The 26269-nt window shown below is 37.2% G+C and overlaps 1 protein-coding gene across 1 annotated transcript in view; it reads left to right on the top strand.

The window, feature by feature from the left end:
• The first annotated feature begins 233 nt into the window (after window positions 1-233).
• Window positions 234-26269, top strand: part of ano5a (anoctamin 5a) — a 35800-nt gene continuing 9764 nt past the window's right edge. The window contains exons 1-14 of the mRNA XM_016568454.1: window positions 234-485; window positions 3699-3760; window positions 11262-11369; window positions 14317-14385; window positions 14540-14824; window positions 14956-15066; window positions 15200-15315; window positions 17693-17827; window positions 19117-19222; window positions 19323-19383; window positions 20537-20688; window positions 23655-23729; window positions 25160-25388; window positions 25745-25914. Of these exons, the coding sequence (XP_016423940.1) occupies window positions 419-485; window positions 3699-3760; window positions 11262-11369; window positions 14317-14385; window positions 14540-14824; window positions 14956-15066; window positions 15200-15315; window positions 17693-17827; window positions 19117-19222; window positions 19323-19383; window positions 20537-20688; window positions 23655-23729; window positions 25160-25388; window positions 25745-25914 (1746 nt within the window). The 5' untranslated portion in view covers window positions 234-418. The remainder of the gene's footprint in view (window positions 486-3698; window positions 3761-11261; window positions 11370-14316; window positions 14386-14539; window positions 14825-14955; window positions 15067-15199; window positions 15316-17692; window positions 17828-19116; window positions 19223-19322; window positions 19384-20536; window positions 20689-23654; window positions 23730-25159; window positions 25389-25744; window positions 25915-26269) is intronic.

Genomic DNA, 26269 nt, shown 5'->3' with positions numbered 1-26269 from the left:
AGAGAGCGAGTTTCCGAATCCAACTACGTGGAAGGTTTGCCTCATGAATATTAAATAGATCCCGGTGACGTTCTTTGTAGCCTTCCAATGCAAAAGACAAAAAAAATAAAAGCTCTTTAATATTAATTAGCAGATGATGACGTTGTTTGTTTAACCGTCCAATAGTGAAGTCACTGCTTCTACATATTAATGAGGAGTTATTCTCATAGCCATAGTAGGGATCGTAATTTCTCCGGCGGAGACCCAAGACAAACCCGAGTGGGCACATCTGATCCGCTGATCGTGGAGTGAACGGTCATTCCTCGCAGGGCAGAGACGGAGCACGGGGCGTGGGCTCGGACTCGGACTGAGCTCGATCCTACAAATACACAACAAACTCACATGTTTAATAGGCTATATAATAGGACACTTGATTACAATGAATCGTGGAAAGTCGAGTGATGAGACGCTTATAGAAATGGACCGAACTGCTTGGTCCGGCGGCGGTGAGTGTCTGTAACGCCCTTTTACACGCTTTCACACATGGGCATTGTTTTAAAAAATACTCACTAATGCTCAGCTTTGTGTTTCATTCAAAAGTTAGCACCACTTTTGTTTCTCATTTCTCTTATTCAAATTGTCTTTCAAGAGTTAATGGCCTGAAGAGTATTTTGCGCACATCCGTTCCGTCCAAATTGTAGCCTACACGCGAGTTACGTTGCGACATTTTTTTTAAAAATTTTTTTTGACGCTAAAGAATCTATTTATAGCCTAGTAATAGTTTTAAATGAAGTTTAAACAAGCTTTAAACTAGTACTATATGTATTATAGGCTATAGTTCGTTTTCCTTACGTTTACATTGCATTACAATCAGTGAAGTCCAATATGTGGACAAATAACTTCAAAATATGTTGTTGTTCTTCTTGTAGACAGCAGACGTTGATATAAAAGTTACACTGTAGCATAGTATGAAGATGTATCATTAATTAAGAATTCTGTTTTAATCTGTTGAGTTGTTTATATGCAATACAGTGGGTGGACAGACAATGTAAACAAATAATGTAAACTCTCATGAACTCTACAGCTGCTGTTAAACGAAGTAGACGGAGATACTTACCCCTTTGAAATCCGTGAATTTAAGTTTCGCCTTAAAATAGTCATGTACTTTCCCTTCACTCTGTCATAATCTCTGTGCATGCCAACAGCCAAAGCAGTTGTTTTAACTCATGGCAGTGTTGGGGAAGGTTTCGGCTACAGAACTAATACTAGACTCACTGAACAGCTCAGATCTACTCCGCACTCCTCTGAAGCTGCTCAGTAACACTGGTGTAAAACAGTAGCTTGACAATGACTTTGAACCATCATCAATCATAGTAAGATTGATAGTGAAGCCAAATATGACTTGTCACTTTTACTAATGCGACTAGAGATACGAATCAAGGCACGATACGAATATCACAGCCGTTGTCAGAGCTGTCTGAATGTTGCTGACTTCAGTCTGTCTTCTCTTGTCCCAGCATGATGGGCGCAGCGTTAAAGGAGTTCCCTGATAAGCTGATAAAGGCCTCTATTGTCTCTTCTGCTACCTTTATGCTTTCCACGTTAGTTAATGCACTGCCACCTGACCCATGAAAGCTTTCCTCTCAAAAGAACTTTGTAACTAATGTTAATGCCATTTTGAAATTGTACTTTTTGTTTTTTTAATCTATGGATTTTTTTTTTTGGCGCTTGATGTATATAAAGACTAACCACAAGACATGTTGCACGTGTTTCGTGTTCATAGTTTCTTGTGTCAGCATGCATTCTCACTTCCAGTGTCTCATACCTAAAATTGTCTTTAGATGACCTGTTTTGATGCAGCGGTCAAGAAAAAAAGATCTTGATTAGCTGGTTCAAATGTAGATCTCTAGAAACAGTATGTATGATATGTATGATTTCTGAAGCTCAAACAATAGAGCATGATGCTAGCAACAAAGGTCATGGGTTCAGTTCACGCAGAACATAATATAATATGCCGTCAAAGCAATGCAAGTCACTTTGGGTAGATGTAATACAATTCTGAATGTCAATCAAAGCAAGTAGTCTTCATTGCCTTGCAAATAAACATTAATCGGCAGCTTCATTTTAAACGAATCCTGGCTTGTTTAAAAGACAGTTATAAACAGTTGATTGATAGTTATACTTTTTTAGCAAGTTAAAGGCCTTTAATTATGATTGTAAAACCTCTCATGTTATGGTATACGTCTTTCACAGTGAAATGATTTTTACAAAGTAACATAAGAATAACGTATGTATTGTTAGTAAAACACTTATAGTCAGCAGCAAATTATGTTTACTTCATCCATACATGTTTTTGTTTTTTTTTTAGAAAAAAATCTCTCAATTATCAGTGTATTGCACTGCATTATATGTTTTGATCATCTTACTAAGACATATTATTGTGGGATAAAGAGTGACATCTGATATTTATATGCATTTTATTTACATAGTCTGCTGTTATAAAGATCTCAGTGATTGTCATTACAAGCTATCAATATATAAATATCAGCAGATGCACCATATTTTTGGCCTCTGAATAAATGTTTTGTCCTCCTCAAGTACAAGCTACATATTCTACTGTACATATACACATACTGTACTCATTCTATATGAGCCATAAAAGCCTCATGTATCATGATTTTGTCTAAAGGTTCAATAAAAAAACTGCTCCATTTCAAGAAATACTGAAAAAATGTTCACGTAGGTTGTGTATATAGGAAAAGAAAAGAAAATATGCTGCTAAAATATCTACTCGGATGTCTCTGTTTAGAAAGTCCAGCATGTTATTAGCTCTGGTGCTCAAGACTGTAGGGAGTTCACCGTGGCTTACAGGAAACCCATCTGCAGTAAATTTAGCCGGATCTGATGAGAAACCTTCAACTGTATTTAGATGCAAGAGCTGTTTTCAGACTGTGTGGCTACATACAATCAGTGTTTGGGATTGACAGCTGTATTTCCTATTAGGTGTGTGAACTTAAATCGACAATTCAGCACCAGACATTAGTGCACTTTTTTTTTTCTCTTCATGGACATGTAACCAAAGTATCAAGATTTGCATTGCATCTTCGAGGATTACCTTCCAAACATTTCAAGACGCTCCCACTGTGTTAATCCTCTTATGTATATGGTCTTAAACTCTTATGACACTGTATAAAACAATATAATAATCTATGATAACAACAATAATAATACAATATTCAAATGCGTTGGTCATTATGGAAAAGATCTGGCTGTGTCTGTGTCTTTTAATTTGCTCACTGTCAGTAGATCAGCCTGACATGAACTTTCCACTCCCGCCGGCGCTTTTATGGGATGCTGTTGTTCTCACACTAATTTGCCCTGTTTGATAAATCTGGCTCCTTATGTCTTAATTTGATGATAAATATATTTGGTTTAGTGTGAGGAGCAGCTAAACAAGGGTTTAGCTAAACAAGTCAGCATATCTGTTTGGACAATTGAGACCGTCACCTGATTTATTTTTTTTATCACCAAAAGTGTGACAAAATGGCAAATGGTTGCGGAACTGTTCATTTTGTCTTAGTTTTATCACAAGGAATTTAAACTGATTTCACAACAGCTCATTTTTTGAAGAAACAACTAGAAAAGGGAAGACTTTTTGGTGAAGTCAACTGCATATCTATTAACACTCTATACAGTATATTGTCATTTTTCTGTTCCAGAAGAAAACAACGGCTTCCATGCTAGTTCGGATAAGGAGACTCTTCAACTTGAAAATGCAGAGGTAAAAACTCTTACACATTCAGCCCTCCTGTACCTCAGCTTCTTGAATAGTTTGATAGTGCTAATAGTCTCAAGTCAATGCTGTCACAACCCCAGTATGAATTTCCATGCCGGTCCAGGCTCATTTATTCTGGTTAGTGGTGGTTTGGTGCCGGTCTAGCTAGTGATACCGCCAGATAATCTGGTCAACCCTCACAGTCTTTATGGTCTTAACTTGAATCAGCAAGGAAATCTCACTGGTTAAAGGGTTAGTTCACCCAAAAATGAAAATGCTGTCATTAATTACTCACCCTCGTGTCGTTTCAAACCCGTAAGACCTTCGTTCATCTTCTGAACAAAATTTAAGATATTTTTGATGAAAAAAAACTTGTGGATGCGCGTTCATGGCGTCATGGTACTGTCGTGAACGCGCGTCCAAAGTGGCGCAGTAGAGACGAAAATGTGGAATAAAGTCGTTATTTTTGTTTTCTTTGCGCAAAAAAAGTATTCTCGTAGCTTCGTAACTTTACAGTTGAACCACTGATGTCACACGGACTACTTTGTCGATCATCTTGGTACTTTTCTGGACCTTGAACGTGGTAGTTACCTTGCTGTCTATGGGAGGGTCAGAGAGCCCTCAGATTTCATCAAAAATATCTTAAATTGTGTTCCGAAGATGAACGAAGGTCTTACGGGTTTGAAACAACACGAGCGTGAGTAATTAATGACCGAATTTTCATTTTTGGGTGAAATAAACCTTTAAGAAGCCTGCTGGGAATACTCGCTTAAAAACACAACAGGACCAGCAATGCTGGTGTTTTTAGCAGGTAAATGTTTCTCTAACCATCTCATTGAGATGTTAAAAAATCCCATAGACTTACATTAAAGATATATAACATCCTTGTAACAGCAGAAAACCTCAGCAACAGCAAAGCAATGCCTCGGGCAACCTCCCACAACACACTAGTGTTGCTTGTAATCTAATCTTTTATTGCACATCCCAATCAATAGACATCAGAAGCATGTGTCATATAGCAGGTTATGTGTTTATTACACAAGTTTGTTGTGCATTATTAAAGGGGTCATAATGTTCTTTTTAGCAGCATCATATGACCCCTTTAAAAAAATCAGCATTGTTGAGATGAATAGATAAACAGACATGCTGTGGTTTCCAAAGAAGTGTGTTTATATATGTCCTGTGAACAAAGTGTGTATTGTCAAAGAAGTAATGTACAAATAATGTATTGATGAAGTAATTATCCTCATTGTGGGGCTTTTTTTGTTTTGCAAGTATTGATAAATGCAATGAATTAATCAGAATATCATGTAGGCTAATTAATTTCAACCTCATTTTACAGTCTTAAAGGGTTAGTTAACCCAAAAATTCTGCCATTAATTACTCACCGTATATATAAATACACACACATGCATGTATATATTTAGAAAATATTTACATGTATATATTTATATTCATGTAATTAAATTTTTATACAAACATATTTAATATATAAACATAAAATATGTTTTTTAAATATATACCTGCATGTGTGTCTATTTATATATATATATATATACACACAGTACACACACATATAGTATGTAAACAAATACTTTTATCGCGATTAATCGTTTGACAGCACTACTTTTACATTTACATATAGAAGTCTTAGGAATAGTTCACCCAGTTCACTTTGTGGAAGAAACCTTTAGTAACATTTTAAGTGGACTTATAAGATAACAAAATTTTACAATATGGCCCCTTTTAAAAACCCACGTTCATAAGAACGATAGGCAGGCACTTAAGCCTCCTGCATATTTTGCAATGATTAACATGTGTTTTTCTGTACTCGCACGACCAGAGTGTTTGCATACCCTGTTACTTTAGATGCTCAAAGCGATGGGCGTTCACTCGCTGCTGCCTTTGTCGATGACTTGTGAAACCAAAGGTGTCATGCAAATAAGACGATCTGTGTCCTTGAAACTTAATGCATGAAACTGTAGTAATATCATTATATTGCTGCTGATAACATGCTTATCGGATTAAAAAAATTTTTTTTTACATAGAATTCATCTGGATTCATTATTACAATAAAGCGTTCTGAAATAAATTAGTAACAGATGAATATGAAATGAACTTTCTCCCGGATGGTTTATTGTGTTGTGACCTGTCATTGACAGTTGTGTGCTTTGTGTGTATATATCAGTGTATTTTTCCTCACAACACGCTCGATTCATCCACAGATCTGGAGAAAGAGAGCTTTATTTCTGAAGTACCGCACCAGGGTACGCCACGGTAAAGAGGGCTGAACTGTGTCCGTGTGTGTGCTTGCTTTGAGTGAGCATCTTGCATATAATCATATTAGATTGTATTATGCTATTGTGTTGTGTTGGACAACATGAAACGCATGGCAACACGACTGGTTTCTGTAATGTGACTTAACAAGTGTGAAAAACTAAATATTATTTGGGAAATAATGTAGAATAAATGAACAAAGGTGACTAGGGTGGGTCCTACAGTAGTTTTATCCATCTGTATGTGTTGGGTTGATCATGTTTGCTAAGTGGTGTTTACTATTGCTAATACTTAAGATTAGAGGCTTGTTTACATAACTAACATAACATAACTAACCATACGTTTTAAACTTCAGGTTGTAACACGTCCTGCAGCATTTGAGCTCCAGGCATGAATAAATGAAGTTATGTGGACCGAGCATTTTGATTGGACGAACATTTCTTGGTCCTACGCCTTCCACAGAATATATAAATACAGATAAATACATTTAGACCGCTTAACGTAATGATTGCTATCGGCATGTGAAGAGACTTTCAACCAGCATAACAAAAAATGTTTCTGAAGACAATCACCTATTGCACCTTTAATGTATGCTTTCCCATTATTGAAAATAGCTGAGAGCTTAAATTGGTTGATTTCACCTTGATTTTTGAAACTTCCTTAACATTAAAGATTAGTGGCCACATGAGAAACACGAGTTTCTAAAAAAAGACTGTTTATTTCCTTGTATGAACATAAAAGCATCACCATGTTCATTAGCTGTGTTTTTTATAGAGTCTGAGTCTCTAATTGTGTCACGTTACATAATTATATATCTGTGTTGGAGATACCGTTTTTTTGTGGCTGAAGGCTGTTCAGCTCACTCGGTCCCAGCCCCATTTACTAAACCGAACATATACTTACTCTATATGTCAGCGCAGGAGTGTATAGCTATTATCGCCTGCTTTTTCTAACATATGTTCATGTGTATCATCTCCAACTTGTAATTACAGGAAAGGAAAGAGGGAGAGACATGTAGTGAAAGAACAGCAGCCGCTCTGCCAGGTCAAACAGACTCCTGCTCACAGTAGAGAGACAGCGGGATGTTAATTTAGAAGATATTTGCGCAGAAGAGTATTTCTATGTGTGCCAGTGAGATTAGTTTACAAAGGGATCAGGCTAACTCGCTCTTAAAGGGGCAGTTCACCCCCAAAAATAAATTTCTGTCATAATTCGTTTCACCACAGCAGGAAGAAATGCGTACCGATTGTGAACAACATGATGCGGGTGCATAAATAATGCCAGAATTTGGACAAAAAAAGACATTGGAAAAGTACAAGACAGATGTGAGGAAGGCGGAGTGAATGAGATTCAGGCCTTATTATTTACATGCTGCTGTGACTCTGTGATGCTGAGGTTTAGTGCTTTTGAAAATGTCACGATCTGTAAATGGGTTTTACGTTTGACATGCAAATGACAGTAGAGATAGCATTACTGTGGACATTTTTATTGCTCAGCTCAATGCTTTCATAGCTCAGCTTAATAGGTTTGTTCACCTAGATTTGACTGTTCTGTCCGTTTTACTGACTTACTTAATCTATCATGTAAATTGGAAAAAGAAAGAATGAATCCCCCAGATTTACATTTGTATATCATTGCCTTGAAGGTGGGCTCTTTAGCCCAATACCATAGTAACCACAAAACAATGTATTACATTGCTCAAAACACCTTAGCAACCGCATAGCAACGCCCTAACAACCACCCCTGCATCCACATAGAAGGCAGGGCATGTGTATTCATATAGCGCACAATACACAATAGTAATTCAAAGTGCTTTAACTGTCCCCCCTTTTTGAACATAAAATGCACTGAACTGAAATGGTTGTAATTCATGAACGATTTGAAAAAAAACAGACCTAAGATTGGTCTCTTTTTATAGAAGACAATCAGTGAATGATTGCTGAAGTGAAAGCATTAAAAAAATGGTGTAAAAAGTAATAGTTTACGTTTACTGTTTGAAAATGCACTGTATGAAAATGTTTTATAGATATTGCTATAAAAGCCACAATAAAATAAAACAAAACAAAGTCATGTGTCCAACTAAGCTATGTTCCGAATTTGAAGTTGATATCACAAAAATCGAGGTTCTAGTGAGATTTTGTAGGCAAAAATTATTATTATTGTAGTTGTTGTTGTTGTTGTCGTTACTGTTTTAATGCATTTTCCTGTCACAAATTTATACATTTCTCTCACAATATTTCTTCAGTAACAAACTGGTGACCAAATATGGAATCTTGAGACTCAGACCTTTCAAATTCTATCTGTTATGGCAAGATTCGAAAAAGCTTTTATTATAAAATACTGTATATTTTGAAATACGACACTGATGACACTGCCCACTAGTGGCAGGAGTCCATTAAAAATATTTAAAGTACCATTTCCATGGTAACACAACATCTGATTTCAAAATGGTTTTCACATGATACATTTTGAGTGTCTAAGCTTTCAAATGATGTCCAATTTAGGATGATTACTAAAAAATATGTGATGGGGAAAAGACAATAAAAAAAGACAGTTAATTGGTTAAAGAAAAAGATAAGAACATAAACTCAGCAATCAGCAAAGCACAATATGGTGTAACCAAACAATACCCTAGCAACTCCATAGCAACCGGCTAAAAAAATCTAAAGGCACGTCAGCATCCGCACAGCAGTAGCAACCCATAACACTCCAGCATCGCCCCTGTTTCTTCAAAACATGTTTGAATCTAGTTTGGCGTTGTGATTACATTAGCAGGACGGTGTCCGCCCTGCTGGCACGATGATGATGTAATCTCTGTGAGCCCCCTGCTCTCTGTCTCTCGATCCGCTCGGTTAAGGACTGTGTGTGTGTGTGTCTGATTAGCTGGGCTGCTGTAGGAAGGGAGGTGGTCTCTGCCTCTGGAGACTCACAGAATCGTGAATGATGCAGCACTTGATAGACGGACTGGAGGTAAAGTCTTTCTCTTTTCTCCATTTCTGTCTTTTCCTTCCATCTCCCGTCTGCTGTTTGTTTAATAATCTCTGGGGAATTTGATACTCAGGGGTCCTGACGTTACTATGGATTTACTAATGGATGTTGGAGTGTATTACTTTAGTAGGGAAGCATCAGCCGTATACTGCTGGTAGTCATCTGGAGGTTTTGTTTATAGGAGCGGCCTAAGAAAATCAGCGGTGTTTGCCGGTTAAACCTCAGAGAAGTGTTGTTTGGCTTGGTCACATCTCTGGAAGTGGCCGTGAGAGAATGCAGAGGTGTTTTACGCCCCAGGCTGGCTTTGTGGTCATGCATTTGTTTGTGTTATGCATTGTGTGCAAGTTATTTTTAGCTGCTGGTGAACAGCTGCAGACTGACAGGCCTGGAGCAGCACTGCTGTTCCTGCCGAGGTATTTTCCTGGCTCCGGCTTGTTTAGCTTTGGCCAGTGTCGTTGCTAGCCTCTCTCAGGGCTGATCTGAGGTCAGTACTGTCATGCACCTAGTAGACTGTAGACTGTGATTAACATACGGTTTAAGAAAGATGTTCAAGACTCTTGCCTGGTGTTAAAGACATGTGTATCTCTGCGGAGGCAATCCTCAGTGTTTATATGTGTTTTTATTGATAGACAGTCAGATGGTCCTGAACACTAGGTGGTAGCAAACTGTATAACTGCTGTATAATTGACTACTTTGAACTGTAGAAGAAGAAGACAGTTATGAGTTGAAGGCTGTGCCATTTCATGATAATATATATATTTAACTGTTTGATCAAAGTTATTGCTAGGGATAATTTGGTAGTCGCTGGATATGGTATTAGATATTTCTGCTGTGCGCCCCACACTTTGAGAACCACTGATTCATCCTAATTCTTCAGCATCACATTAAAAAAAATATGTCATTTTTGACAGTATAATGGAGACTAAACAGGAAGCAAAGTGGGAGAGAAAGAGGGGGATGGGATTGGAAAGAACCAACAGCTGGGATTCAAACTCAGGTTACGTAGAACTGATTGTCAAGATTTAGTGAACGTATGTACAGTTTGGCTGTAGTACATGGACAAACTTCTATAACCTCAATAGGTCCCTCCTATTGGAAAAATACATTCAATAAAAAAGTAATAAATGTTGGTTTTTTTAATCAGGTTTGGGTTTGTGTTAAATTTGTGTTAGTGTTAAAGGGATAGTTCACCCAAAAAATGAAAATTCTGCTATCATTTACTCACCCTCAAGTTGTTCCAAATGTACGAGTTTCTTTCTTCTGCTGAACACAAAATAAGATATTTTGTAAAATGTGGGTAATCAAACAGTTTCTGGTCCTCAATGAGTATTTTCAATGTCAACCCACATTCTTCAAATTATCTTAATATATAAATAAAGAAATCGCTGCTAAAAACATTAACGGCCAATCAGATTCGACCTGACTTTAAAGAGCTTGATATTTAAAGTGACAGACACAGTAACCACAGCTCAAAACAGAACATTATTGTCAGTGGATGTGGACACAAATACAGTTTTATATATTATCATTCTTGGTGTGAATAGGCATTTAGTCCTTAGTAAATGCACAACCTCTATTGGACCTTGAAAGCTCTTCAGACACAAATGCGTCATCATTTGAGTAAAGGTGCGGTCACATTAGGGGAATTTGACAGGTAAAAATATGTCCATGCATGAAGCATAGCTCATATAGAAGTCATGCGAAATTATGTGATCCACTTAAACCTGTTGCAAAAGCTGCAAATCTTTCCACGCAAAATTCCCATTTGCACACAATTCAACTGAAATGACTGGATTTCGCCCACAAAAATTTGCTGAACATCGGTAAATGTGACCGCACCAAGTCTGGCTTTTTTTAACATGCAGCTTGTGCTGAAGTATTTGTTCAGGTTTTATACATGCATGAAGCGTGTGTGTGTGTGTGTGTGGCAGGATGCTTGTATTGTTTTTGTGGAAGTTAGACAACAGACTGTTATGAACTGGTTTGGATTGTTGAAACTGCATCCTGTTTAATACTGAATAAGCCCTCATTACATAGACAAGATCACGGTGTCTGAACATGCATCCAGCTGTGTTTCTAAATATCCATTAAGGTGATGATATTTTATACGGTATCTTAATATTATGTATGGATTAGCTTTATTACCTTTTCAAGACTTTTGAGAGTTAAAAAAACATTATGAAGCTTCAGTACTTCGCATAAAAGCTTGACTTTGTGCAAATAAATGTTGGTGTGTGTGCAGGTGGATAAGCAGCAGCAGAGTAAGGACTCTGTGTACTTCAGAGATGGCATGCGGAGGATAGATTTCGTTCTGTCTTACATCGACGACAAGGACGGAGAAAAGAAACAGGTGTGCCATCCATTCAGCTACGTTTTATAGTTTTATAATTATATGATAACAATTTCTGTTTTACAGGTTTATATTCATATGATAACATTTGGCATCCTTCTGTGAGTTGTGAGACAATTGGGAAAACATAATAATTTGCCTAAACAAATTACTAACTCTAATAAAATAAAATAAACCAATAGCCATCCTTCAAAACAATTCTTTCCTATCCCTTAGAAATGGTAATTAGCATTGAGTCAGAGCTGCTTATGCAAGAACTTAGCAAATCTAACTTATCATGGGTCAAATGAGTTGCTGTGTGGTTTAATCTCTCGATAGATCTGTTGAAAGTTTATCTGATTGTGCATCCCTTCACACTGCTGATGACACTAGCTGTCATAAAACTGAAGGCATCCTAGATACGTTTATCTTCCATTGGTAAATTTTCCACAAAGGTAGTTATTGTTGTTGCATGAGTTAGATTTGGTCTATTAAAACTTGTGTGTCATGTATTCAAATTTATTTGTAATTACACATTATAATTAATGATAGAGTTGCAATTTAGCACATTTAAAATATATTACTTTGATCAAATAACTGCAGGTAAAATTGCAATCAAGTTTCCCCATGTGCTGCAGTATGTTAGCTAACACATCAAAATAAGTGCACTTTTTTAAAAGTGCTTCTTTAAATTTTAATTGTGTATCACATGTTCAAAAGTTGTAGCAAAACGGCAAAACAACAGCAAAGTGTAAGACAATGAGTGAAAATAACAGTAGACTTAGTACAGCAGGATAAAACACCTTTGACTCTGGCCACTAGACGGGCATTGTGCCCTGACAAGTCTCACACTGCTGTGTACAGTATGTGCGTGCGTGCGTGTGTGTGTGTGTGTGTGTGTGTGTGTCAGAGGTAGAACCCGACCGATATGGGTTTTTTGGGGGCAATACCGATATTAGGGAGTAAAAAAACCCGATATCGATATATCGGCCGATATTCTTTATGTGTAGGCTATATAAAAGTACAGTATAGTCAAACGTTTTGACACACTTCCTATTTGTGTGTCCAAACTTTTGACTGGTACTGTATATAGAATACAGTATACATGAAATTAACAAGGTAACTGTGTAGGGCAAGCAAGCTATACTGCCAAACCAACAGGGGCAGGTTTATGCAGGAAGCACAGCTTTTCCAAATGTTAACATCTAAAATGAATAAATAATAATAATGAATAATTTTTTTTTAACAAATTCTGTGTTGTGTATTTTCTGGTAATCAAATGAAATGTAGAACATGAGGATTCGTATTTAAAATAGTTTTTTGCAGTTTAATATTCACAGACACTAGTCTATATCGCGATTTGATTTAAGTGTGCTGATATTTATTTATTCATCAAGATAACTGTGTAGTGCAAGCTACTGCAAACCAACAGGGGCAGGTTTATGCAGGAAGCACAGCTTTTCCAAATGTTAACATCTAAAATGAATAAATAATAATAATGAATAATTTTTTTTTAACAAATTCTGTGTTGTGTATTTTCTGGTAATCAAATGAACATGCAGAACATGAGGATTCGTATTTAAAATAGTTTTTTGCAGTTTAATATTCACAGACACTAGTCTATATCGCGATTTGATTTAAGTGTGCTGATATTTATTTATTCATCAAAAATAAGACAAATTCCATGAAATTCTGCGTTATACAGTAAATTTAATTTTTATGAATGGATTCCGCGATTCCGTCTGTGTTTTCCACATCGTGGAAATCACAGGGCCCTACTAATGTAGCAAACGAGTATGATAAGCTCATTGTGAGAGTAAAAGACGGGGACATTGTTTATTTACTTTATAGCATTGAGTCTCACCAACTAGGTGACAACGTAGCGTTAAATCACCATTCAACAGACTCAAGCCACCACCGCACTGCCATCTATTGGACTGCAGAAAGATACTAACTTTTCAATCTGCTACGTTACTGACTGTACTGACAAACTATGCTGACACACCAAGTCTACACTGGACAAATTGACGACCATTGAAAATCATTTGTACTTTGTGTCAGTACGTCATAAATAGAACGAGGCATCAGTTTACTGCATCCAGTGTAGACAGCATCACTGATTATAATGGGTTCTATTGTATTTTGTGATGCCGCACTGCGCCGCTCGCATCCGGTGTAGACACCCAGTTAGGAAATGTGATGTGACCGATGTGATAAACTTGAGTTCTGGGCCGCGGCGTGGCCGGTATAAACACAAGCATTGACTGAGTGGACGCGGTCAGCTCCGGTGGCCGTGGAGCCGTATGCGCCGCAGACACGTGCAGGAATGCACAGATCAGCGCTAACGCCACTGAATCTGCCGTTAAAAATTAACCATCCATTCATCATATCATCATGCAAAACTAAGAACTAGAATCATTGTAATGTGACGATCAAATATAGGTGCGGTGGGTGGCAGGCGGATAATTTATTTGAAGTAGCGGACTTGGGTGAAGTTTGAGCTCATCCACGCATCTCTACACTACGCTGACCTGGGTCGCCAGTAGCAAACAATGGAGCGTGCTCTGCTGCTACGTAATTACACCATTTACAAGCATTTTATCTGCGTCTTATGTTCTGTAAAAAAAAATGTCATATCGGCGGCATATTCGCTGATACCGATATATCTGCGACAGGCTCATATCGGCCGATAATATCGGCAAATCTATATGTCGGTCGGGCTCTAGTCAGTGGTGAGAGTCTGTATGCACTTCCACGTTCTTGTCACTCACAAAGTATGTGCTTTACCAGGCCTGGGCAGGAACTCACACGCACATGCAGCTCTGCAGACACAAATATTGATCTCCAAAAGCTTTACAGTCTGTTTGTCTGTCATAAACAGTTACCAGAAACCCTTCTTGTCCTACGTACAGTATGTACTGCAGCAGAAGCACAAATCAGTCAGATGTTTTACTGATCTTTCATGCAGGATCGAAGGAAGGAGTTTGAGGCTAACTTAGAGAAAGCTGGACTTGAGCTGGAGACGGAGGACAAATCTGTGAGTGAAACATCTAAAATCACAAATGACACCAGAAACCCCATCAGGACATTGATATATATCATTGTTCTTACTTTTTACCTGTTACTGTTAATTTAAAAGAAACTGTATTACAAACAGCATTAGTTACACCAGTCACACACTGTCTTTGCAGGAGTCTGAAGATGGGAGGACATACTTCCTGAAGATCCATGTCCCATGGGAAGTGCTGGCAACATATGCAGACGTTCTAAAAATCAAAGTGCCTTTTAAAACCAACGATATTACAGATAAAAAAGACGTGCCCATGAGCTGGCTCTGTATGCCCTACCGTCTGCCCGAGCATGTGATGCAACCTGAGCCCGACTATTTCACCGCCACCTTTGACAAGAGCAAGATTGACTTCTTCCTCATCGAGGACAAAGAAACCTTCTTTCCTCCGTCCACACGGAACAGGATTGTAAGAAAACTAGACGAAATGCCAAGAATATGTACAAATATTACAAGATATTACATTATAGTAACCTCTACTGCAGCAAACTTTTACTGTGCCCTGTAACCAAAGGCTTGGTTTATTTTCTTTCCATGTAGGTATATTACATCCTTTCCCGATGTCCGTACAGTAAAGAAGACAAGGATAAGAAGGGCATCAAGAGGCTGCTGAACAACGGGACTTACGCAGCTGCCTTCCCTCTGCATGACGTAAGTCTTTAACAGAGGAAGATGTGCATTCAGTGGCACAAACCTATCGACTAGTAGATGTTTCTCTAGAGACTTGCGTTTCAGAAGGTTTAATAACGATAATAACAATAACGTTAATGTGTGTTTTTTGTAGTCTAGGTACTGGACCAGGTCTCGTGATGCTAATTGTGAGAGCGAACGTTATGCCTTGTATAAATACTGGGCTCGTTTCAGCCGCTTTTACAAGGAGCAGCCGCTCAACCTCATACGGTGAGACCATTCCTTCATTCAAAAACATGCACAAAAAATTATATTGACATTTATATATGTATGTGTATACATACATAGAATCATCATTTTAAACAGCCATTATAAGCAATTAGATTCCAAATTTTCAGAAAATTGAATTTTAATTTTTGTTAAAATACTTTATCCTTTCATAGCTTAAACTACTAAACATTAATAAATTGATTTGACCAATGGTGTGAGTTTGAGGGTGGGACTGTCTGCTTGTTTGACCATTTACAGATGGGCCAGTGTTCAAAGCTGTTTTTGCAGTGATTGCAGAAATGTATGCAATGCAATGAATTAAAGGTACAATATGTAAGATTTCGCCTCTAGAGGGCGCGTATTCAAAATAAACACAGAAACAAAGGCGTAGTTTGATGACGCCGTGACTGATTGTGGAATCATAGTAGTTGTCGTCTTCATCCCCACAGCCGAAGCAATCCAACGGGACTCGGGCAGTAATCATGTTCATGGATGAACTAATGTATTAAAGATTTATTAACGTCGTAGTATGAAGCAGAGTGAGGCGGAAAGCCGTCGAAGCGAAACGAGGCGCTGAACGAGCGCGACACACGGCTCGAAAGCAGCGGAGCTTTTATTATGCCACAGTCGACCGCTTCTGCTCCTTCTGGTCGTGCGTATGTGGGGTAAAGCAGCGCTGTTTCATCATACTAGATATGTTTGAAAGTTCTGTTATAATGCTACTCTGTGCGGTCGTCACCGGTCTATTAAAACACAACATATTAAAGCGTCTTTGGTGTTTCCATGTTTTCTACAAAACAAAACCGGAAATCGCATATTAAAGCGTCTTTGGTTTTTCCATGTTTTCTACAAAACAAAACCGGAAATCGAGGGGTTATGACGTCATTGGCAGGCAACACAATGACACTATGGACACGGTTTGTGTCACTTGTTAAAATTGCTTATTTCTCTGGATTTAAACATTCTTCAAAACATTTGGGATAATGTAAGTACACAAGTCAGCAAAATATATAAAACTGTTCTAGTGCATTTTGGATATTTTCATAAAAAAATCTTACGTATTGTGCCTTAAAGGGGTCATAGGATGCTACATGAGAGCAGCTGGGAAGAGAGGGGCGGGGTCAGCAGAGCTCATTAATATTTAAAGAAAAATGCTACAAAAATGGCTTGATCTGAAAAGAGCTGTTTTTGACAGGGTAAAAAAGGTGTTTTTTACACTACCATTGAGAAATTTTAACCAAACTATGTCACAGACTTTTCATTAAGACCCCAAAAAATCATATCAACTTGTGGAAAATGGGCATCCTATGACCCCTTTAAAAACCTAACAAACAAGTTTTTATTGCTGAGTTTATTAACACTGTTAAGTTTTTCTTAACAGTCTCATATTCTCAACCTAACAATATATCTCAACAGTCAAAATTGAAGGCATACTAGATAAATGTATCTTCCAATGGTAAATTTTCCACAAAGGTAGTTGTTGTTGCATGAGTTAGTTTTGGTCTATTAAAACGTATATTTCATGTATTCAAATGTATTTGTAATTGCACATTATAATTAATGATGGAGTTGCAATTTAGCACATTTAAAATATATTAACATTAAATGTGATTGTAAGCGGCCAAGTTCAATACTTCAAGCAGCTTGAGGGATGCTGGACGGTGCTTGTAAATGGACGCGCACGCTTGAATTACTATTAACTGGAATGTCCACACAAGATGCTAAAATGTTCATTATTGTAGATTTATTTTACCGTTACTGGTCTTCATTTCCATGTAGGCAAGAAACCAAACAAACAGTCAATAAATACACCAGTCATTCACCTTTACAACGACTTGCATAGTGCGTTACAAACAGCCTAGCGTAGCGGTCAAAAAACTGTGTGCACCTTCCCTCCAGCAACACCTGTTACCTGAAGGAAGGTTCTCACCTATATTTTGTGAACAATCACCCAACAATCACATACACATACATAACAATTCAAAGTAAAGACCAAAATGGCTCTTACAGTGATATCAAATAACAAACTGCAGGTAAAATTGCAATAATGTTTTCCCCCCATGTGTTTTAGTATGTTTGCTAACACATCAAAATAACTGCTCTTTTTAAAAGTGCTTCTTTAAATCATCAAAATCACATATCTTGTCTAATTATGTATAGTGAACTTAATAGCATTTTGAAAGCGCTGCAATATTTTTTATCATTACTCAAATAGGCTGATGCATGTTTTGCACTGATTTGTTTTAGAAATTAACTCAAGGTTCCTTTTTAAATAAATGATCACCAAATAGATGAAATCTAGAGAATGTGAGGTGTTGCTGACACTTTGAGCAAGTGGATGGAGGTTTCGTTGAATAATGTGTTTCCTGTACCACAGGAAGTACTATGGAGAGAAGATCGGCATCTACTTCGCTTGGCTGGGTTTCTACACAGAGATGCTGACCTATGCCGCAGTTGTTGGTCTGCTCTGTTTCATCTATGGTGTGGCCAGCTTTGATGAAAACGTCTGGAGGTGAGGATAAGACAAGGGGCCCTATTTTAACGACACTGATGGAAATTCACGATTTCAGGGCTCAGTCCCCGCCTGAACATGATGTGGTTCAGAAGAATATTTCTTGCCTGAAATTCAAATGTTGCTCGACTGACATTTTTTTAATATAAAACATGTTTGTCAGTTTATATATACGTTTGTCAGTAGATATATATCAGTACATTGACATATTCTGCTGTATGGTATATTTTGTGATTTTACTGGAAAAGGAAACATTTGTTGAGCGATAGAGATGGAGAACACAAATGCGTTTTGGTTTCTACCACAGTCTTTTCTACATCAAACCAAACCACTAACAAAAACTGTGTTACAGTAACACACCAGAATAGGTGTTAAAATGAACAAATTAGAAAACTGACTTAACAATTTTACGTTAACATGTAAAACATGTAACATATAGGGCCCTATTTTAACGATCTAAACGCATGGTCTAAAGCGCACGGCGCAATTGCGCTTGGGGCGTGTCCGAATCCACTTTTGCTAGTTTAACGACGGGAAAAACGGTTGGCGTGCCCAGCACATTGTCTAAAAGTGTTGTCCCTATTCTCTTAATTGAGTAATGGGTGTGTTTTGGGCATAACGTGCCATAAACCAATCAGAGTCTCATCTCCCATTCCCTTTAAAAGCCAGTTGCGCTCGCGCCATGGCGGGTTCGCTATTTACATGGCGGAATTAAATTTTTCATTTTTAAAAATTTTTGTGTGCTGCTGCGCATCCCTGTGTGTGTAATAAGCATAGTGTACGCGCGTTGTGCACCCGTCTATAGGCGCGTATTACTAACGCGCACTTTAAATAACAAAGAAAAAATATTGCGCCAGAGTTTAGACCAGGTTTGAGTTGGTCAATGGCGCAGTCTATTTCAGTTGCCTCAAAATAGCAATGCGCCAGCGATGCGCCTGAACACACCTCGTTTTCAGACCAGCACGCCCATAGGCGCACAAATGGGCGCAAATGCATTAGCTATTTAAACAACGTGGCACAAGACATGAAAATGACAACTGCGTCGGGCTGAAACTAGCAAAAAACACTTGCGTTGCGCCTGGCGCCACATTGCACCGGGTGTATGATAGGGCCCATTAAAACTGAGCAGAGAAGACGACGGTGCTATAGCGCCCCTTGTGGCACTGCTAAGAATGCAATTAATGCATTAGAAACACAATGGCATGTGACATAAGGCTTAAGGCCTACAACACAAGTGAAGTCTGGGTTCACAGAAACAATTTCTGAGACCGCTTTTTTGTTTTATGCAGTAAAGAGATCTGTAATGAGACCATTGGTGGGCAGATTGTCATGTGTCCTCTCTGTGATAAGAAATGTGGCTACTGGATGCTCAGCACAACCTGTAGCTCCTCATGGGTGAGTGAACAAATAACTGTCCATCTTTTATTCATTTACTTAATTATTTACTTATGGAGCATGATTTTGATGTAAAGTTATCAATCTGATTGCCTTTTAGCAATCGTATCTGTTTGACAACACAGCGACGGTGTTCTTTGCAATATTCATGGGAATATGGGGTGAGTAGTGCCTCTTGTAACTGTTCTAGAATTGTATCTGTTGTTACCTGTGTCTGTATTTGTTACATCAAACTACTGCCTACACCTTCTTTGCTTGTCATAACTTATGCAGTTTGATGTCAGTTGATCAGCCAATGAAAATAGGGATGAGCCATAATTTAAGAGAATGTATTAATATTTGGATGTAGTTTTAATTGTTATGATCATGATCATGAAAATGGCACATACGCTGCCTAAAGTTGGTAAATATGTAATATTTTCTTTTACTCTGACTGCCCCTAATGGTAAAAGATGATACTTGTTCTTAAACATTTAGTAAAATACTCATGTTGTCAGTCAGTCATTTACGGCAAGTGTTGTATTTAGTATATTGTGACATCTGGTAGCATAAAAAACATTTTCTTTTAAATTATATATATTTAGTAAATTTTATAAACAATCGTAATATGCAGATAATGCAAAAGTGGGGCGTCATAGGAGTGTTTCAATAGAAAGCTGAAGTGATGATGTGTTTTTATAGGCCAACCCAGAAGTTAGCATCACTTCTGTCGACAAAAACCATTAGACTTTGAAGCATGCAGAAAATAAGCTCCGTGACCAATGAAAGTTTACGATTCTTACACGTTTCGTTCAACGTGATTATCTTCACACATGAACACAACTTTTAATTTGAAGCCTAAATACAAGGCTAAACAAACTGCAGTCACATGACTTCAACGTGCATAAGCTTCAGACAACTCTTTAGTCTTTATTTAAAAACAATTGTCCCTGAAAGTTTGAGTTAGAATAGTTAGTAATAAGTAGTGACTAGTGAGGAAATGAGTTTTGCTGTGACGATCACTGACAACCTCTGTAGTCTCATTTAGACACTGCCTTTTTCAATACAAGTGAAAGCTTAAAAAAAAAAAAAAAAAAGATGGCATCGCTGATGTATTTTATGGTGTAGAATTAACATGAAAATATATTGAGCTTATGTCAAACACAGACCTTATTTCAGACATTTAACCAAAAACACATTCAAAAAACATTAACTTCAGGACAATGGGATCAGAATTGCTAAAGTACAAAAATGCATCATCCTTGCAGCACTGTATGCAGCCAGGAAACAGACACAATGTATGAGTTTTAAGTTGTAGTTTTTCTCCGCCGTCAGTGACTCTGTTCCTGGAGTTCTGGAAGCGGCGTCAGGCTCAACTGGAGTACGAGTGGGATCTGGTGGACATGGAGGAAGAGCAGCAACAGCTGCAGCTCAGACCCGAATACGAGACCAAGTGCACCCACCTCCGGCTCAACCGTGTCACACAAGTACGCATACATATCTGATGACCTCTTAAACCAACGATTTGTCAGTGTGTAGTTTTACCAGGAATAACTATATTAAAGCAAATAATTGTTTTGATCATATAGAGCTAGGTTCTTCATTCCTGGTCTCCGAAAGATTTTTTTTTTTATGCATTGTTTAGTACTATTTATTTTTAAATAACTTATAAAAAAAAATAAAAAATAAATATATATATATATATATATATATACGGCTTTCAGGATCATGAATGAGGAACCCTGATGTAAAGCATGAGTAATTATACAGTATATACTGGCTTTTTTTATTCTACGGATAACTGTCAATTTGTGTACTTATTATAAATGTCCATTGCAAAATGTTCTTGAATTTCACCCTTTGTTCTGAATTTAACTGTTTGTTAAACTTGTATTGCAGCCGTTCATCGCTGATTTGTAACTGTTCCTTCAGCGGATTTTATATTAGCTTTAAAATATTAATTTTTTTGTATTTCAAGTGAGGCGAGTCGAAAAGATCAGAAAACGTTTATCTAGACTCAGAGAGATGGCTGAGTGGCTCATATTAGACCCATTAGTCAGTTTAGATGGCATATTTAATTTGACAAAATGAAGATAAGGCTGTGATGGATGGACATAACAAGGTCTTGGTACACATCTCCTGTTTTATAAAGCTTTTCATCCTCGAGAAAGTGTCTGGAAAGATGTAATTTCAGTATTTATTAGCTGAACATAGTGAATGCCACATACAATAGTTCATTAAATGGGGAAAGAGTAAGGGGACGTTCACACAAAATGTGTTTTTCCATTCCATTGTGCTACTTTTCTATTGCTTTTTTTTCCCGATGTAAACATGCACTAGATGTACTCGCGTCTTACATCTCATGCAATGTCTCACACATGAGCACCACATTTTAAGACAGGAATTTCAACATTTACACGCAGTGCCGCTCATCAATGTCAGCTCCAGAGCAGTGGACCAATTAGAAGACTGCAGAGGCGGGGCAAGCATTGCAAGATTTTGTTTAAATTAGCAAGTTGCCATTGCAACATTTTATTTGACAGCAACATTGCAGAAGAGGCATTCTGCGCTGCGCTTAAAAAAAAAAAAAACATTCCTGAGTGCTGCGTCTCGCGTTTTTAGATGCAAAGATACATTCTGTGCGAATGGCCCCTGAGTGACAAATCTGTACACTGCAAAAATTTTCATACTTAGTATTTTGTCTTGTTTTCTAGTATAAATATCTAACAATTCTTGCATCAAGATGCATTTACTTGACAAGTAAAATGAGTTAAGATGTCTTGTTTTCTGAAGAAATGTAAATTTTGTTAAGTTTTGCTTAAAACAAGCAAAAATATCTGCCAATGAAACATGGAAAATAATCTTGTTTAGCCTTTGAATAAAGATTATTTTTCTTACCCCATTGGCAGATATGTTTGCTTGTTTTAAGCAAAAAAAACACAAACTTTAGAAAAGAAGACATAATATCGTAAGTCATTTTATTTGAGTAAATTTTACATTTACTCAAGTACATGCATCTTGACGCAATAATTTTTAGATACTACTTATACTAGAAAACAAGACAAAAATGCTAAGTAAGAAAATCATTTTTGCATTGTAGAACCTAGTGTTCATTTCCAAAAGTCATATTCAATCAGATTACAAACCATATATGTGACTCTGGAGCACAAAACCAGTCTTAAAGGAACACTCCACTATTTTTGAAAATAGGCTCATTTTACAACTCCCCTAGAGTTAATGGAAGTTACCTAGCTGGGACTATTTTCAGGCGCTGCGCAATATCATTCCGGAATGAGAGTATAGTTCCTAGTCATATCGTAGTACACAACGTAACTACAGAAGAGTCAAGTTTTAAATAGGAAAGATATCGAAACTCTTTGGTCATTTTTGAGCGAGATGCTAACGTCTAATCAGATTCAATGATCTATGCTAAGCTAAGCTAAAAGTGCTACCGCCAGACCCGGAGATCGGCTGAATGGATTCGAAAACGGTAAAACTCAACTGTTTAACTCTAGGGGAGTTGGAAAATGAGCCTATTTTCAAAAATAGTGAAGTGCTCCTTTAAGTAGCACAGGTATATTTGTAGCAGTAGCCAACAATTCATTGGTCAAATGGGTCAAAATTATAGATTTTTCTTTTATGCCAAAAATCATTAGGATATTAAGATCATGTTCCATGAAGATATTTTGTAAATTTCCTACCATAAATATATCAAAACTTATTGTTTTATTAGTAATATGCATTGCTAAGAACTTCATTTGGACAACTTTAAAGACTATTTTCTCAGTATTTAGATTTTTTTGCACCCTCAGATTCCAGATTTTCAAATAGTTGTATCTCGGCCAAATATTGTCCTATCCTAACAAACCATACATCAATGGAAAGCTTATTTATTCAGAAAAAATTCAACAAATGTACCCGTATGACTGGTTTTGTGTTCCAGGGTCACATATATTAGGTTTGAGTATATTAGGTTTGTAAAACTCTGAGGTCTTAATAGTATAATTTGACAGACAATGGGCAGAATATGAAGCTACAAAGTCACTTTAGGTGTTGTCATGTCACAAACGGTAGTCAAGGTTAGTTTATCCACCAGCCAACAGAGAAACTAGATAATCTGCGTGTTTGTTTGGCTTTGTTCGTATTGTGTAGGAACAGGAGTGGGTTCTAGACCAGAGCCCAGCTGATAAAGCAGGCAGGTTTATCCTGTGCTGGGCCACTGTTGTTTTGTGGGTAAGGCAGGCACAGGACGACGATACTGTAGATGGGATTGCTGTGTGTGTGAGAGTGTGTAGCATTAGCAGCCTGCTTGCAGTGTGATCGCAGCTTTGAAAGACTGTAGTCGTATACTTAATGACTCGTTATAAACAGGAAGACAGCCGTGTGGACAGTGCTAGATTAGGTGTGTGGTGGTGGTTGCTCATGATCCCTGCTTTGCTTGCTTGCTGTGTAGGAGATGGAGCCTTATTTACCTCTAACAAGCAAGTGTGCTCGTTCAATACTGTCCGGGGCCACCGTCCTCTTCTGGGTGAGCATCAAAACTGTCTGCTAATTTCAGTATAATCATTTCATTTTATGTATGTATGTATGTATGTGTGTGTATATATATATAATTTGTTCTTCAATATATACAGGTGCATCTCAATAAATTAGAATGTCGTGGATTATGAAGTATTCTATTTTATGTTCTTATGAAGTATTCTAATTTGTTGAGATTGTGAATTGGTGGGTTTTTGTTAAATGTGAGCCAAAATCATCACAATTAAAAGAACCAAAGACGTAAACTACTTCAGTCTGTGTGCATTGAATTTATTTAATACACGAGTTTCACAATTTGAGTTGAATTACTGAAATAAATGAACTTTTCCATGACATTCTAATTTATTGAGATGCACCTGTATATATTGAAGAACAAATTATGTCAAATTGTTATAAGCACCTTTTATATTAGCACATAATGCCAGCGATGTACAAAAATACAGTGGGGTCCAAAGGTCCTAGACAACAATGAAAAACTGGGATTCAAAATTTAATTAAACTTGGAAACTTCGAAGTTTTCAGATATTTAAACACAGTACATGTTATGATATTGTGAACAAAAAAAAAAAATTTAAGATTCTGCACCTTTCTTCAATAATCAAAAAGCAAATTTGTTTAATGCTCTCTGGAACTTTGAAGCATTTTCAAATCATGCTGGATAATCATGCTTGGAGTTTTGTTTAGCTCTAGCCATTAAAGCAAAAGGGAGGCACACCAAATACAAGAATTTTTTTTTTTTAATAAATAAATAAATATACAGAAGCATTTTCACTAGTAGTCTCAGATTTTTGACCTCCACTGAATATATTAGCTCTGTTCCAACGGTTAGTGAGCTGCCTACATATGACAGCTTAGGACATCATATACGAGTATGTTATTAATACCGAAATATATCTAGAAAATTATGTAGCAGCAAACTGTTTACTCAATATTTGCACTTGCTATGTACTTTCATTCTTATTAGAGTTGTTAGCTTAGCAACATGCTAATATCAAATACATTTGAAATCAAATGTGAATCAAATCTCCTGTAAACTTTGCGTGAGGAGTGTTTTTTATATATATATAGGTTATAGATAGGTTATTGCATGATATGGGTAAGACTCAATATTGAATGTTAATAAGTCGCTGGACTGTATGGACACAGAATCACACAGCAGTAAGTTAGTTAAATCAGTAAATCTGATGTTTGCTGTAGAACATTTTGCCTGAGGATGCATGTTTTTACCAGCATCATGTAGCATTTTACTGTTTTGACGTGTCCTAGTAAGCACTGCATGTTCATAATTTAGTTTTTCTTTTTTAACAATATTTTTGCATGGATAATTGAGTAGTATTGAGTTAGTAATAGTAACTGCAGCGAGTGAGTTTTGTGTGTTTATGTGTGTATGACCTGTACCTCTCTCACTCCCAAACCCAGATCTCTCTGATTATCGCCAGTATAATCGGTGTGATTGCGTACCGTCTGGCGGTGTTTGCGGCATTTGCCAGCATCATGAAGGACAGCCCCACCAATAAGCTGGATGTGGTTGGATCCCTTATCACGCCGCAGTTAGCCACATCCGTCACGGCTTCCTGCATCAACTTTGTCATCATCATGATTCTGAACTTCCTGTATGAGCGCGTAGCCATAAAGATCACTGATATGGGTGAGTCTTTACAAGTATATCGGACTCCCAGCCTCTTTTTTTTCCACCTAAAACCTTTAAAAACATTTTAAATGTAATGTTTCAATAAATACAACACCTAAAAAAACTATATTAGATTATTGTTTGTTATTGTTGTTGTTGGTTTCTGTTTTAAAACTTTTTTATTTTTTTTATTTATTGCATTTATTTGACCTCGGCACTTTCTAATTTCTGATTTGATCCAGTCCATTCATTTTGTGTTCTGTATCTTGTAATAAACAATAAGAGAAACAATCGTATATTCAGTTAGTAAAGTATTTCCGTAATGTAAAGATTTTTGTGCACTGATTTTTATTCACTTGTTCTTCTGTCCGCAGAGGTTCCCAAAACCCATGTGGAGTACGAGAACAAGCTAACGGTGAAGATGTTCCTCTTCCAGTTTGTCAACTACTATTCCTCTTGCTTCTACGTCGCCTTTTTTAAGGGCAAATTCGTGGGCTACCCTGGAGACTATGCCTACATGTTTGGCAAGTGGAGAAATGAAGAGGTAGACCTGAGATCCCATGAGCCTGTTTTTAAAGTTGTATTGTTCTTTTTCTTCTCCATGCCGTTATTTACTTTTTAAACCTTTGTTATGTATTTGTTGTTGCCAATGGATCTCTAATTTATATTAATTGAGTATAGAGTTTAAAGGGTTAGTTCACCCAAAAATGAAAATGAGGCTGTTTTACTCACCCCCGAGGCATCCTAGGTGTATATGACTTTCTTCTTTCAGACGAATCCAGTCAGAGTTATATAAAAAATTGTCCTGGCTATTCCAAGCTGTTTAATGCCACTCAGCGGGTGTTGCAGTGCTTCAGTCCAAAAGAAGTGAAATAAAAAGCGCCTATCCATAAAAAAAA

The sequence above is a fragment of the Sinocyclocheilus rhinocerous genome, unplaced genomic scaffold (assembly GCF_001515625.1).
Source record: "Sinocyclocheilus rhinocerous isolate Xijiao unplaced genomic scaffold, SAMN03320098_v1.1 scaffold921, whole genome shotgun sequence".
Lineage (NCBI taxonomy): Eukaryota > Metazoa > Chordata > Actinopteri > Cypriniformes > Cyprinidae > Sinocyclocheilus > Sinocyclocheilus rhinocerous.
This window is presented reverse-complemented; position numbering and strand designations above follow the sequence as displayed.